At 33.2% G+C, this 16,361-nt stretch overlaps 1 protein-coding gene across 2 annotated transcripts in view; it reads right to left on the bottom strand.

The window, feature by feature from the left end:
• Positions 1–16,361, bottom strand: part of LOC145690080 (hemicentin-1-like) — a 117,957-nt gene that overhangs the window by 97,772 nt on the left and 3,824 nt on the right. Inside the window, exons 3-9 of one of the 2 annotated variants that reach the window (XM_081764608.1) lie at positions 14,848–15,120; positions 13,969–14,116; positions 12,050–12,177; positions 7,243–7,417; positions 5,750–5,844; positions 4,125–4,275; positions 32–150 (exon numbers count right to left, since the gene is read on the bottom strand). In XM_081764608.1, coding sequence (XP_081620734.1) covers positions 32–150; positions 4,125–4,275; positions 5,750–5,844; positions 7,243–7,417; positions 12,050–12,177; positions 13,969–14,116; positions 14,848–15,120 — 1,089 coding nt within the window. The remainder of the gene's footprint in view (positions 1–31; positions 151–4,124; positions 4,276–5,749; positions 5,845–7,242; positions 7,418–12,049; positions 12,178–13,968; positions 14,117–14,847; positions 15,121–16,361) is intronic. The other variant, XM_081764609.1, reaches the window with a different exon arrangement.

The raw sequence follows: 16,361 nt of genomic DNA, 5'->3' as shown, positions 1-16,361 counted from the left end.
CATTATACACAAATAGTCACTGAATACTTACTATTCACAATTACGTCATATCTTTTGTCTGTTATTCCAGCTTCATTTTCTGCATGACACATATATTTTCCAGTATATTCTGTGTCAATGTCGTAAATGAAAAGCGCATCCTGTGTTACCCTAGGAATGTAAAAGATTTTTAAAAATCAAATCACTGATTTGAAATACATAACACAATATACTTTAGACAATATATGTAGGAAATCTACAATTTAAGCATTATTAGAGCTTCCTTATTCTAGACTGAAAAAAAATTGGGATACATTATGAAAATTTACAGTATATTCATAATTATGCAATTTATATCTTGCTGAAATGTAAGAACTAAATAAATAACAGATCAACACTACCAGAAGTAAGTAACAGAGATTGGATTATTTCTATCAGTTGAGTATCGATGACTAATAAAAGAGTAGGTGATTCCTATCAGTTGAGTATCGATGACTAATAAAAGGTAGATGATTCATATCAGTTGAGTATCGATGACTAATAAAAGAGTAGATGATTCCTATCAGTTGAGTATCGATGACTAATAAAAGAGTAAATGATTCCTATCAGTTGAGTATCGATGACTAATAAAATAGTAGATGATTCCTATCAGTTGAGTATCGATGACTAATAAAAAAGTAGATGATTCCTATCAGTTGAGTATTGATGACTAATAAAAGCTGATTTTTTAAAATATCGCATGAATGATATTAGCGTATGTTTCGGACATAAACTGAGGCATTTGGGGTTTCGAACAATTCCTGGGCGGACAGATAATATAAATCCTAGATTGTCCCGGCTGGATTGGGAAGTCTGGGAGCCCTAAGCATTACTCATATTAGTTGTAAAAATACCTTATATAACTCACTTTGATCCCAAGCAAAAGTATGTTCGTCTTGGTCTACTTTCAAGATACCAACTCGGAATCGGAGAAGTAATTGCATGTATTAAAACTTCGTAAAATAGTAATAATAACACTAACAATAACATAAGTAATAAATGGAATTACGTTCGGTCATTAATTACGCGTTCAAAACAAGATGATTTTTGAGCTTCAGTTTCTCCCAAAATGTTACAATGATAGAAACGGAAAAACAGTGGTATTACTATGAACAGTAGACAATGGACCGCGGGATTTTTCTTGATTATGCACTATGTAATCTAAATAGTCTGATCAGCTATTAGTTTAATTGTTTATTAGAAAGAAGATGTTGTGCATAAATTGCATATATTTTAAATATAAACATTTGTACGTGAATAAAGTCACACATATGAAATTAGTGTGGAAATAGTGTGTTTCATATGTTATGTTATGTCATAACGCCAGGATCAAGAATTTAGAAATAAATAGGCTACATAAAAACCGTTACTTATGAACTGCTTTCCTTTTCTACTTATTGATGGACAGATATTAATCAAGCTATGTAGATGATTGTTAAACAGTGATGTAATACGTTTTTTTTAATACTTTGAGGTCTTTTTTTTTTTTTTGTTTGTTTGTTGTTGTTGTTGTTGTTGAAGAGTACAGTAAGTCATACCAACGGGTAGCAAAGTAATTAGGTTTCCAGCAAAGCCTACAGAACTGACGCAAACAAGATCACCGTGCTGATCGAAATATTGGGGATACTTCATGCATAGACAAGAAAACCGCGCGGCACAAAGGTGAGTCTATTGTTCTTATACATAGTGTACACAATATTATGTACCGTATAGCTTCTATTGGTATTTATAATGGCATTATTAGGTCACGTTACTATACGTCATTGCTATAATATTTATATATGCTATACGAGCATGCTACCAATAGGACCTTTTTTGCTTATCTCGGTATCAGGAATCACCTCCCGCGTTTGCTACAATAATTAAGTTACTCTGTCTCTCTCTCGATATATATACTCTTCTGTCTGAGACCTCCCCTTGAGGACTTTCTTGCTACACCACTGCTTTAGTACAGGGTTTTCATAAAGTATGGACGGATTTAATTCGCTTATAATTTACATAAAAATGCTCATATTGAAATCAAATAAAGTGCAAACGGTAGCGGAAGGATTAAATTTTTACCTGTAATCTGCACCAGCTCAGTTCATTCACCGCCACACCTCCAACTGGGCGCCATTTACGTCCACACATTCGCGTAGGCGGCGCTGGAATCCACTCACAGCGTTCCGCCGTGTTTGATCCGAAATACCAAACGTTCACTTTAGGGCTATCTCTCTCATGTGTCTCAAATTCCTTTGGGTTTTCCGTGCCCCAAACGCCACAGTTGTGTCGGTTAACCTTCCCGGAGACATGGAAGGTTGCCTCATCTGAGAACATGATGGCTGAAAGGAGAACGTCGCCATGTTCCAATTGCTTGAGCATGGCGTCACAGAAGTTGAACCGGATGTCTAAATCTTCATCATGCAGATCCTGGACTATCTTGATTTTGTAACCTTTGGCCTTGATCGTCTTCTTGGCTATCTTAAACACGGTTGTCTGTGGAATTCCGAGTTCCATGGACCGTCTAGGAGTCGACTTCTGTGGGCTGTTGATGATGCTTTCCCTTACCCTGCTCACTGTTGCAGGCGATGTTGGCGGCCTCCCACTTCGAGGACGGTCCAGGACGCTTCCTGTCTCCAAGAACTTAGCATGCCACTTTCGGATTGCACTCTCAGTCGGTGCCGGTTTTTTGAACTCTTTGGTGAACTTTCGACACACCAGAATTGGTGACTTTAGCTCTGCGTACCACAGAACACATTGCGCTTTCTCTTTCACCGACGCCATCTTTGATACGGTAAAAAAAAAAAAATAGTCTTCTCAGAGGAGTTTTTCATTTATTTATTTCTTTAAAAGACACACACACCAATACAGCTTACAACTTACTTTTAACAGTCAACATTGAAAGAACAATGAAAACAACAATGGATGGAATTTGGTAAGAAACTGACCCTTGCCCTCCCTCTCCCTCTCTCAACGTGTTCAGACTTGCCGCTTATCTAACAGTGTTGCCAACTAAAAATTTAATCCTTCCGCTACCGTTTGCACTTTATTTGATTTCATTATGAGCATTTTTATGAAAATTATAAGCAAATTAAATCCGTCCAGACTTTATGAAAACCCTGTATATTCCCTCTAGTGATTCGTGAGTAACGGTAACGTTTGCATTGTTTTAAGAAAAATTTACGTATACTAGTTCGATGAAGAAATCACAGAATCAACATGTAAATAATTAGCAACTCAACATGCGACTTCAAGGTTTTGTTCGTCTAGTAAAAGATATCAGTAGACACTGTAATCACTAGCGCCTTATAAAATAAATAAATAAAAAAAATACACTGAGGTATATGATTTTATTTCGTTATTACTTTACATAATTGCGTATTATACACAAAATGAAACCTTAACTTGTTACTTAAAGATTAGTTCAGATTTCAAATGTTTTACTGTACATATGGTTTTCTGACATTATCTTTCTTTTAATATCGTCACACAATTCAGTTGATACAGTTTAGATGGAAGTTAATTTGATTAAAACGATCATTTCACCCATAGTTAATAATTACGGATGCCCTGAAAATATGTGAATGCTTATCTCATTGAAACGTATTGAATTCACATTTTCACTCTAAAAATACACTTCCTATATTTCAAACAGTGTTCTTCCATCCCATCCTTGTGACCTGAGCAGTAGAGTATTTAACCCCTGTTGCCACGTCCTAAATAGACATTTGTAATCCAAATACATTTATAGCAAACTTCTTGTGACCATCTGCTTACTATTTTTCATTTTTCATTTTAAAGCATTACTTTATACGACAGAAAATGTATATTTTTACTCAATCAGTAAAAACCTTATGTCGTACTTCTTGATATGACATAGCGTTGAAGTTTGAGTTCTTAGCAAATAAACTTAGAATTAATTAGAATATATTCTAGATAAAACGTTTTCATGTTTATATCAGTCATTAAAGTACATTTCTGGAAATATTACAAAAAGTAAGCAAATATTACTAGTTTAATTTAATTTCTAATGTAATGCAATTACTGATGCGATGTTTCAAAATTTTTAAAAGACATTACAATATTTACAAAAGATTATCATAGTAATTAATCTAATTTACTCTCACCTGATATTGATGTAGTTGGATATATTATATCCATCCTTTGTCCACTTGACATTAGGACGTGGATATCCAGAAACAAAACAGGAGAGCCTAACTTCATCACCAATTGATGCCTTGATCAACTCATCATCACGAGGATGGATAGTTGGAGCAACTGAAAATAAAAACTTCTAACTTAGCTGAACAATTTGAATCCTCTCACATTTTCGCAGTGTTTTCTACATACTACGCTGTCAAAGGTATTTAATTACATATTAACCTGCAAAACATAGTTATCCATTAATATTTATTTATAAATCCAATTATTGTATGTATAAGGGTTGAAACTAGAAGGCTATGGAATGTGTGACGTGGAAGTTCATCAATCCTTCCAATGAATTTATTGGAGTTATAAATTAACTGTTTTATTCCTTAGTTAACGAAGTATAATAGTATTTTTTTTTCCCAAGAACTGAAAAAAAAATATCATTATGTGAGTCCACGAACCAATGTAAAATTTCCCTAACAGTCAGGTATCGATGATGATGATACAGAATCATCGAAACGTATACGACCAAGTTTATAAAACGAGTGCTTAAGTGGAGTTCTAGGTTAATACTTTATTAATTACTAATGCTATTGTATGTAACCTCTGAGAGTATGTGTGGTTCAGATCTCACAGTAAGATGTTGGTATACGTATCATGTAGCTCGATACTCGAAATGGACATTATACTCTGAGAAAACAAAAAATTAGTGATTTTAAAATTTAAATAATATATTTCGAATATTTTAATTGAATTTTCGAACAAAATAATTATTATTTAGGAAGCTAATAATTTTTCTACTAAACGAATATCCGAATACTGGTATAGTACTCATTGAATAACGAATATTAGAATGGTTTCAATGCCTTATTTAATGTAATTAAAAGCTTATAGGTATCACATATTTAATTTACTATTTATTTATTTATGTATTTATTTATTTATTTATTGGAAGTCACATCAATAAGCTAAAAACATTAACAAATTGGAAAACATAGTAATATGTTTTTAAAATATTACGAAATAAAGTAACCAATGTCCTGGAGATATGTATCACTGAATTTCATGTCAGTCAGTAAATTATACTGCTTTCAGTCATAGACCAGAGTTAGTAATTTCTCTTGGACAGCTGAAGGTATTGGATGTCATATTTTCCAAACTAAATGTTATTCTTTTTACTTTAAAAAATTCTTTTTAACTCAAAAATTAAAAAAAAAAAGAATAAACCAAGATAGCCTTTTTAATATTAAAACTACATTAAAATATACTTATTTCTTATTAAAATTATGTAGGCGCGTGAGAGGATGATTCAAATTAATAAAAAATCGGTTACTCGCCAATAAATCCTGTCTGAATAATGTTCCTATAGCTTTTTCTCTCTAGATATTAATTAATTTGTAGGTCTCACTAGATCACTGAATTATATCAATAGTCACTCTTCTAAGACTTAAAATATAATGCCATAAGATATACATAGCATCGATGATTCGGTTTCCAATTTCGTGATACAGTTGTTATAACATTTCTTTATTTTTTAAAATTCTATATCATAAAATATATACTCTGTTATTTACAATTGAATTTATATATATATATATATTACCAATAACAGTCAAGTTTGTTTCCTTTCTATCAGCTCCCATTGTATTTGAAGCTATGCACTCATAGACTCCTGAATCTGTGAAGTTGGCTAGAAATCTAAAAAATAATAAATAAATAAATAAAAAGTAACATAATAATAAAAAAAATATTAATAAACTTATAAAAACAATAATGAAATATTGTACTGTTAAGCAGGCAAAATGGCTATAATACGAACTCTGACTGATTCCTTCTTTCAATGTTGCAAAATAATTTTGATAAATTATAATAAGATTCTTTCAAATGCTGTGGGTTTACCATTTTGTGTTTATAGGTAATATTCAAAGCTCTCCTTTTTAAACTTGTTAGAGATATTATGTGTTAATAATTCGTAAACAGCTATAACCAATTTATTATTATAACCAATTTATTAATGTTCAAATAGGCAGAACAAATTGATCAATTGTGTCAAATGGGAATTAATCTCTAAGAAACGCTGTAGTTCAAAAGTATTATATGACACAATGGGAAATGGTAAAAAAAATCTTCCTTAAACTGTTAGGCTTAATAAACCTTATTAATTACAGCTACTACATATTTACTTTATCAGAAGATTCAGGAGAGGAGGAAATACGTTGTTCTCTTATAATATTCACTTTAACAATGTGTTATTGAGGAAATTCATGAACATACATTAGGACAACCAACATAAAGAATCAAATTGAAGATTTATTAACTATGATGTAACAAGCTATTATTTATATAATTGCATTTGGTAAATTGATATTATTTTTGAGTATAAAGCATACACAAACACATACACACAAAATGATAAATGAAGTTCAATACAGTTGTACACATATATTAAATAATTTCGAAACATTACTAAAAGTGAAATAACGTTCATATCATTTTGAAACCAAAGTGTATATAAAACTCAGCATTCACCAAGCCATTAAAAGTATTTTGTTTACATGTATGTCAATACATGTAATTTCTTTCTTTTTTTTAATCATGTTCCAAATGTATGCCTTTGTAACATAGAATCTATTGTGATAATTAAAATCTACCTTTTTCATTTTAAAGAAGATAGATAATGTTTTCATCCCATATAATTTAAGAAATGTTGAGTTGAGTTGATTTTAGTTTAGCGTCCCTTTCAGCAGCGAGGCTATATGAGACGTGGACCTACTGATTAACGTGAAATCCGAACCACATGAGCTCCCGCCGGGAATCAAGCCCGGGTCTCCCACGCCAAAGGCGCGTACGCTAACCGCTTAGCCACGAAGGAGCTCAATTTAAGAAATGTATATAAACTATCGAAATGTATATAAACTATTGATATATGTATCAAAGACGTAATACTTTTATTAGTTCTAAAATTAAACATAGGGTCAGAATCGTAATCGTAAAGTATACTGTTCATTTCAGGCTCATTCAACTGCAAATTTCTCATGCGTTACAAATCAAATTAAAACAAATAAAAGCAATAACAACGCTCATTTGATTGTTTACCTTAAATCTCCATTATCCAAGAAAACAAATTCTTCTTGTTCTGGTGATAGAGGAGTTCTGTTTTTAGACCACCTGATGGTAGCTGGAGGAACTGCATGCACTCTACATGGAATGGTTACGATTGTGCCTTCTATAACATGTACTTGTTCAGGACTCTCACCAATTTTAGGAGGCACTATCACAGAATGAACAGATTTTGATTATTATAGGATACTGCTATTAAATCTTAAGTATGTAGTACCAAATATAAAAGCCTATTGTAACTATCTTACGATTTTTCTTCACTATACTTAATAATATTTACTTCTTGTAACGAATTTTAAAAATTTTATCAGACAACTTGGATTTTGTAATACATAGATAAATGTCTTTAGGATACGAAATTGAACTGAGAAGGTAAATCTCGCTTCCCGCCATCGCAATACATAGATAAATGTACAAGAAGAAAAAAGTAAAGGGACTTTTGCAATTTCTCGCACTAGGGTTTGGTAACACTACTAGTATCCAGCGCTGAATTTGTGTCGTCTGCAACACTTCTATGCAACGTGTCACTTTTATTCCCGCGTTAGTCGTTGGAGTGTAGCAGACCTTTAAACACGGCGACTCCATCGTTGATCTGCACCAAGGAGGAAATGAGGGCAGTGATTCGCTTTTTCTTTGCGGATGGTATTCAACTTGCGGAAATTATTCGTCGAATGCAAGCGCAATATGGTGACAGCTGTGTATCGCGAAGCATAAGGCACAAAGGTTGGACAGCTCTCGTAAACATTTGGCCCGTTATTATCGCAAGGGAGATGGAATTTTACAGCAAATCGTTACAGTGGATGACGCTTGGGTACATCATCACGAACCGGAAAGTAAGGCTGCGAGCATGGTTTGGAATACTCATCATCACCAGAAGTTAAGAAATTTAAACATCAACTATCAGCTAGTCATTGATGTGGTGCAAAATTGGTTACAGATGCAACCGATTTTTTCTCTCGATGAAATCAAAAAAAAAAAACTTGTGAAACGTTGGGAAAAGTGCGTTGAAGTGTAGGGAGATAACGTAGAAAAATAATTTATGTTTCAGTTTTCTATCATTAGAAATGTACCTTTTCTCGAAAGTCCCCTTTTTTTTTGACTGCTCCTCGTATTTAGAATACAAAATTGAACTGAGAAGGTGAATCTTGCTTTCCGCCATCGTCACCGTTTTCTCAATGTGGCTCAAGTCGTCTCGGACTAGTACAATCAGGAAGAATATATACAGCGTGTCCGTAAATTACTGTGCACTATGAATGCTTACTTTTGTTTAAGTGAACCTCGTATAAAAGCACTCTTAAGAATTTTTCTCTCAGCAAACAGACGAATATACATACAGTATATGTATGTGCGTCGCGTCTGCACCCTCTCGTCTCTCCAAATACGATGCTAAAATTCAACACAGGGAGCAAACTTCGTTTCCAAAAATTCCTGCCTATAGGTTGTTATAGTTATTTTTAGGTTGCATGGCGAGCCTCTCTGCTAAGCACGGAGAGGCGGGGAGAAATGTCAAGTCAGTCTGACAATTGTTTCTGGTGCGATAACAGCATGTAACTACGCAGTATCCAAAAAAAAAAAAAAAAAAAAAAAACTATGTGAATTCACAAAAAGCACAATCAACAGTTTGAATGATGGAACGATGAACCAATACTAAATATATAGTGCGTTAATTATAATGAAAATGTTGTCTCAAAAAAAAAATGTAGGTCTTAAAACATTTGTTCGTAATTGTTGCTTTTAAAATCGTCTTGACGGCAAGGAGCTAGCTGCGCAATGGAGAAACTTCAAGACCACCCGAAAGAAGATAAAATGGAAAGTAAGGAAATTCATTCCTCCAACCTTAAGGACGTCCCTCTGGAACCGCCAGAAATCATTTTTCTCCAGCATGAAAGTGAGTGAGAAGTGAAAGTGAGAAATAATAAAAAACGTACGATGTAGTGAAGTTCAATCGGTGGCTCGCGACTACCGTGTCTTCCGCGATTGTAATAAAATAATTGGGCCAAGTGTTAAGTTTCATTATTATATTCAATTACGGTATTCGAATCAAAGTGCCAAAGTGTAATTTATTTTGTATTAGTGAAGTTTCAGTGTTATTGATTAAAATCAAGAAAATATAATTACACGTATCCTTTCATCATAATTTATCTAAATTATAACTATGATTTCAATTTTTATGTTAGAGTTTAAAATAACCTAATTTACTTTTCTTTCCAGCATAAATAACTAATGCCTATACAACATAATAGTTTTTGCATTATTAAATTGTATCGGCATTGAGAATACAATTAAAATCAGTCTTTATGTCAGTTTCCCAGAATGTTCTGACCCGAACTCTGAACCGTGTTGTCCAGTGATTATATGATCGGCTTTGGTAGAAAGACCGAGCTGCTATTGAAGTCTAAAAAAGACGTCCAAAACATAGAGGATCGAATCCCGGACTGTCATAAATGCCTAAGCTCTCCGAGGGAACTGCAGGACACGAACCCAACACAGTAATTATATATATCCCGTTTTTAACATCTCTTATACAAAGCTTTCAAAATGGTATTACTTTCAGTACATAAAAGCTTTCCGATACACTGTGTAACATGTTGATGCTAAGTATGTAGGAATTTTTCAACCACAATTCTTCAAGAATATGATCAATCAAAACATATTGATTTAAAACCATCTACATCACAACCACTTTCAACGTAAAAAATTTGCTCATTAAAGCTCAAAGCATCTCGGACTAGTTCGGTTACGAGAGAGTGATTATTAAAACTAATACAGCTACTGATCAATTTGATGAAATACTTGAAAAAAGTGCCACTTACGAGATTATATGACGTTGGACCATCTTTTGCCCTCAGAACAGCTCTGATACAAAATCAAATAGAGTCATAGAGGTCATGAATGGTAGCAAGTGCAATTTTACACCATTTCGCGTGCAGCACATCACTCAGTTTCTTGAGAGAGGGGGGAGGTGGAAATCTGTGTCAGATTCGTGCCTCAAAAAGGATCACAAGTGTTCAATTATGTTCAGGTTCAGGAATTGAGCAGACGTGGGGAGGTATTCAACTTCGTCCCGATGTTCCTCAAGCCATGGTGCAACAGCTCCAACAGTGTAAATGAGCATATTATCACCCTGGAATATAGTGTCTTGTCAGGAAAGGATATCTGAATTATAGAATGCACATGATCTCCCTAACTAAGGTCTTAATCATGAGTAGGGAGGTGACTGGTAAGTGTCAGCACAGGATTCACTGAAAACCAGTATGTTGCGGCCTAGAGCATCACAAAGCCACCAGCATGTTTCACGGTTGAGCGGAGGGACTGCGGATCGTGTGCTTCTTTGAGCGTCCGCCATACATAAACACGGCCGTGGTATGAAATAAAAAAAAATGATGTCTCATTTGTCCATATCACCGTTTCCAGTCATCAGCGGTTCATGTTGAATTTTGTGGCACCATTGGCGTCGTATTAAAGTATTACAATCCCTTATCAGCGGTTTTGCCCATGCAATCCGACCCCATATTTCAATGTCATGTAACTCACGGTGAACTGTGATTATCAACACAGGCTGTGGGAAGTTCTGCTTAAGTTCTCTGTCACTTGCATCATAGTCATAGTCAACAGTTCTCAATGAGAGTTCGCTTTAACGCTCAACAAGCCACTGAGGAATCTCTTCCGACCACTGTTTCTCTTGGCCGATGTGCACCTTGGATAATGTTTCTGGTGACGCACCCAACACACTTCTCACTTTCATCACACTTACACCACATAACTGAACACCGAGAATTTGCCCTCTTTGAAAATCAGAGAGGTCACTACCACTGTTTATTGAGTTCACTACACACTGTCACTCTACTGCTCCTCACGTAGTACGAAGTTTGCTCTAACACATTACCACCAACAGCACAATCGCTACTGTTGCCGCCTGATCTTTGCCAGCCCAGACATCTGATGTGTTTCCAACTCTAGATGTTTCCATTAAATTGATAAATATCTATATACTTGGGACAGTCTTTTTCGGCTACCATTCAGTGTTTTCCTGTATCACTTTCTTTAGCTCCCTTCAAGGAGAAGTTCAGAGTCTGGGTAAGATACCTCAAACAGTCTTAGTAAAATCAGCTTGCGAAGTAACGCAAAATGAATATATAAGAGTTACAGTACTTTATCAGATCAACAGTGTAATTGAAGTATGTAGAAATTGGATTAAATCACATGATCTAGGAAACATGGATAATATATTGTATGCACATTGTGGCCGTTCTCGGTAGATGTAAGGATTTGAACTATAATAAATTGAACACTTCTTTAGCTTGACCATCTTAATTTGGCATCATGATTCACGAAACAATCATTCTTGGTATAATTGCTAGCATACCTGTCTTTGGTCCACGAGGTTACACACACACACACACACACACACACACACACATATATATATATAGATATAGATATAGATATAGATATAGATATAGATATAGATATAGATATAGATATAGATATAGATATAGATATAGATATAGATATAGATATATATACTTGTAGCTTATAAAAGACGTAAATTCAATTCAATTAATCAGTTAAGAAGACATATAACCATATAGCATGTGCTATTATTGCTTTTCAAATTTGTAATTAGTGTAACTTTCAGTGGGACTATCATTTTCAGTGGGGAAAAAAAAACGAATGAACATATTTTAAGTACTTTAATTTCAATAAACTATTCGACCATTGAAGCCTTAAAGCATTTCTTAGAATTTACGAGTATAAAGTTAATAATTTTATTATATCTTACCTCCTACAAATAAGGCCAAAGCTTTATTATTGAATCCCGCAACGTTAACGGCAGTGCAGATATAAGTTCCTGTATCACTTTCTTTAGCTTCCTTTATCACCAAAGTGAAGTCTCCTCTTATCTTATACCTAAAATAAAATTGTACTTTAATACTTTTTGTAAAAGATAGTAAATGATGCTTACTAAACTAGGATATTAAATATTTATTTTATAAAAAAGTAAACTCTTGGTACTAAAGTCCATGATGCCTGTTAAGGCAAAATAGCATATGCTCAAATGAGTGATGTTCGGTGAACTCATCGACTCCTGTTTACCGCTATTTTTCTAAACCCGAAGTTCTACTTCTTACTTCAGGTACTTCCCAGCAGAAATCGAACTTCGGGTCACACTCAGTATAAGGAACAAGGGAAGATTTCCAGCGATATAGAACAAAACGTTCAGTGCCGAAACTAAGCAGGTGTTAACACAAAACCAATTAATTTCCTTTTTTTAAAAAATTTCATGCTATACGAATTAAAATGTCGCCTAAAAACACGAATGGTTTATTATCAGAATCGGAATAATTAATCATGCATTGGAGTCCTATCCAAATAGTTAAAGCTGTAAACCAGTACTGTAAATAGTGAGAGTAAAACACTTTAACAAATATATTTAAGCAATGTATGGTGTTCAAATTAAATCAAACTCACTATAAAAGTTTTAAACAATAACGTCTAAAGGCATATAAAAGTAATTTTAACACTCTTATATATACACATTCATCCCTAATAGAAAAAAAAGTGCAACATAAAATGGCACTGTATGTCAAATGGAATATACATATTTTTATAGACTGTAGGCTATGGAAAAGTCTCACCATAGATAGAGATTCAAAAGCACTACTCCAGAGTTAATCATTTTATATTAACATACAGAAATTCATTTTTGCTGCCCTATGCCCCTCAGCTTAATTCAGCTAATTTATTGTATTCATGTGGTCCCGTGTCACAATTACCTAGGAGTATGGCGTAGAGTGTTGGGCAGAAAGTATATGGTAGAAGTGCACATGCCTATGTTAGCTTGTTTATCAGAAGTTAGTCTGTGGAATTCCGAAATATGATTAGACTAAAGATACTTTCTACTTTCATTACATACATTTACATTTACACCAAATTCATTTACACTCATCCACAAATACTCTACTCATCTATATTTAATTTATTTTTCACCTTTTCCCACTTTTACACCCTGACCACCTGGGTAGCTGGCCCTCTTCGTCCCGCTGGACCCCCTTCCCGATTTTGACTTTAATTATTACCTAATAATGACAATTCTAAGCTTTACCTGATTTTGACATATTCTTTATTTATTTCATACTTATACTGAATTCTATTCTTTAACTCTTATCAATTTCTTAACAATCTAATTCAGGCACTTCGACTTTCACGTCGGCCAATAATTGTAAATGGTGACGTCCGCCATTTGTAAACTTTTTATACATTTTCTTATACAAATAATTCGTTTTCTACATAAATAATTTAATCCTATTTTCATTTTTAGCACACTTGACCTTAGTAGTTGGTGCACCAAATAATTAAATACCATTACCGGTGGAGAAGACAAGACAAGACGTATATAAAATTACTTATGTCGTAAGGACAAAGAACATAAATAATTAAGATTGTTGGTAATTGTAGTGAATGTAAGAACTCTCTAATCATAAATAGTAAAAGAAGATATTTATCAAAGTACTGTTAATTATTAGACATACTCCAATTTACAATACAGAGTACATCTAAAGCTGAGAAAAACTATAATGACTAATGGTACTGGTCGTTACATAATGATCACTTTGTTAATTAAAAATATGCTCTTTGTGGAAATATCGATTCTTGTTCTAACCAAGTTCAAAATACATTAAGAGATTTTCAAATACTCACTCTATGTGTTTTGGCAAAATTGGAACTCCATTTTTTTGCCATGAAACAATAGGTCTTGGTTTTGCTTCTACTTCACAAGGAAGGTAAACAGTATCTCCTTCCCGCGCTCTTATTTCCTTAGCTTGCCCATCAATAAATTTAGGAGGAACTGAAATATATATAGATGATACACTTTATTTTCAGGGTGAATAGTCAAGAAAATTCACAATGTAAACAACATTTATTTAAGCGTACTTCAAAACTATTAACAGAACCAACTTTCAAACTATTATTTCTCATTACAAAAACGAAGACATAAAGTTATTTTGCAATATCTTATTTGTAATTTATAAACAAACTATTAAATAAAGATTAGAATAGGATTGCAGATCTAGAATATTCGATAATTAATATGATGAACTTTTCATAAATTAATTTTAATATATTGATGAACATTATTAGTATCAACCTTACTTGAATTTCAAAATAAACACCTATAATCAGCGTAATGCTTACTTTAATATACATCTCTAATTCGTAATATTAATAGAAAATCATGCAAGAAATTATAGTAGATACTGTGGAGTATAATTATAGTAGATAAATTTGTGGTCCGCTGCTACTATCGCTTTATGCAGTTTTGAATTTTCTTGTTTTTCATATAAATAATTTCTTTTGTCCGTAAGAAAGATTTCGGATGCTGATTAGTCCTCGTCCTCCTTTATTTCTTAGTAATTACACTCTTTCTTTAGCAGCTCGTGGATGTAATATTCTGCAATATTCTGTAGTATTCAAGAGTGTATTATTATTATTATTATTATTATTATTATTATTATTATTATTATTATTATTATTATTATTATTATTATTAAAGATAGTCTGAAATCATTGATATCTTACCAAAAACATTAAGTTTAACTTTTTGCGAACTTTCGCCTCCGACATTTGAAGCTAGACATTCATACATTCCTTCATGATCTGTTTGCGTATATGGAATGACCAACGATCCATTTTCTTTTATGATGATTCCGTTTCCTGTTATAATTATTCGATCATCCTTACTCCATCTTATCGTGGGCGGGGGATAGCCCAGTACAATTGTACAGTCCAATTCGGTCGATTCTCCTTGCCGAACGTTTACTATGGGACTGGTGCTGGAAATAGCAGGTCTTACTGAAATTTTAAAATAACAGTAAATTTCATCAAGTACAAAATACTTAATAGTGGGATAATCGAATTTTGAACAATATATGCAATACTACATAACAGCTTACATAAAATTGTATATCGAGTAAAAACTAGTTTATTCTACAGTGCAAATGACGCATATATCAAATTTGATTTCTAATTATATTATTTTACTACTACTTTTTTCCGAAAAATATTACTTAAGAATAATATTTATTTTAATATAATATGTATTAACAGCGTATATTATATTAAAACAAATAAAGCTTTATAAAAATACCCATCAAATATGATTTTATGAAACACCTTAAGTCAATCATTTGCACGGTGAATTAAATAGCTAAAAACTTGCCAATTTTTATAATCTTATTAAAGCAGCATTGAGAAGTTACTGTGTGAAAATAATTATATATTTCTTCACACAAAGTGGTGAAAACAACTGAAAGCTTTCGAAATGTGGGTGTGGAGAAGAATGGATGGAATTAGTTGGGTCGAGCTGAAAACGAAAGAGAGGGTGTTAGAAATGGTGGGGGAGAAAATAACACTTTTAGATATTATTTTGAAGAGGAAAAGAAATTGGTTGGAACATTGCCTAAGAAGAAATTGTATCATGTGGGACGTGCTAGAGGTTATGGTGGCAGGAAAGAGAGGGAGGGGGCGAAGGAGGCTACAATTAATGGACGATATAAAAGCAGAAAGATCATACGTGAAGACGAAGACGTTAGCTTAGGACCGTGAGGCATGGAAGCTTTTCAGCTGCGGCAAGTGACCTGACAATAAGGGTAGAATACTTATGATGATCTTTATATTTGCTCTGGTTATACAAACAACAATGTATTCTTTAATCCTACGAATCCATTAAAAATATTATAAAAATTTAATGTACAATATATACAATATTTGTGCAAATTACATGCTCATATATATCCACTTAGCAGATGAAAAACGTTATTTTTAAAAAAGGAATTACGAAATAGAATGGATATATTTTTAAAAAATCATGTATATAATGTACTTTATATGCTAATTTTTGCTTGAATTGTATGCTGAAACTAAATGATATTTTTAAGTCCCACGTTTATGACCTGTAGGGTAAAGGAAACAGATGATTAATTAAAGTGAATTATAGTGAAATTAAAATTTTTGTGCTGTTCCATCGGTAATCGAACCTAGTACGACGTACGCCAAAGGTACAAGCCCTAGCCACTAGACCAGCGGTGAAGGCC

This window comes from Thermobia domestica, chromosome 7 (assembly GCF_964235325.1).
Source record: "Thermobia domestica chromosome 7, izTheDome1.hap1.1, whole genome shotgun sequence".
NCBI classification, from domain to species: Eukaryota; Metazoa; Arthropoda; class Insecta; order Zygentoma; family Lepismatidae; genus Thermobia; species Thermobia domestica.
The sequence above is the reverse complement of the archived record's forward strand: the minus strand, read 5'-3'. Positions and strand labels throughout refer to the sequence as shown.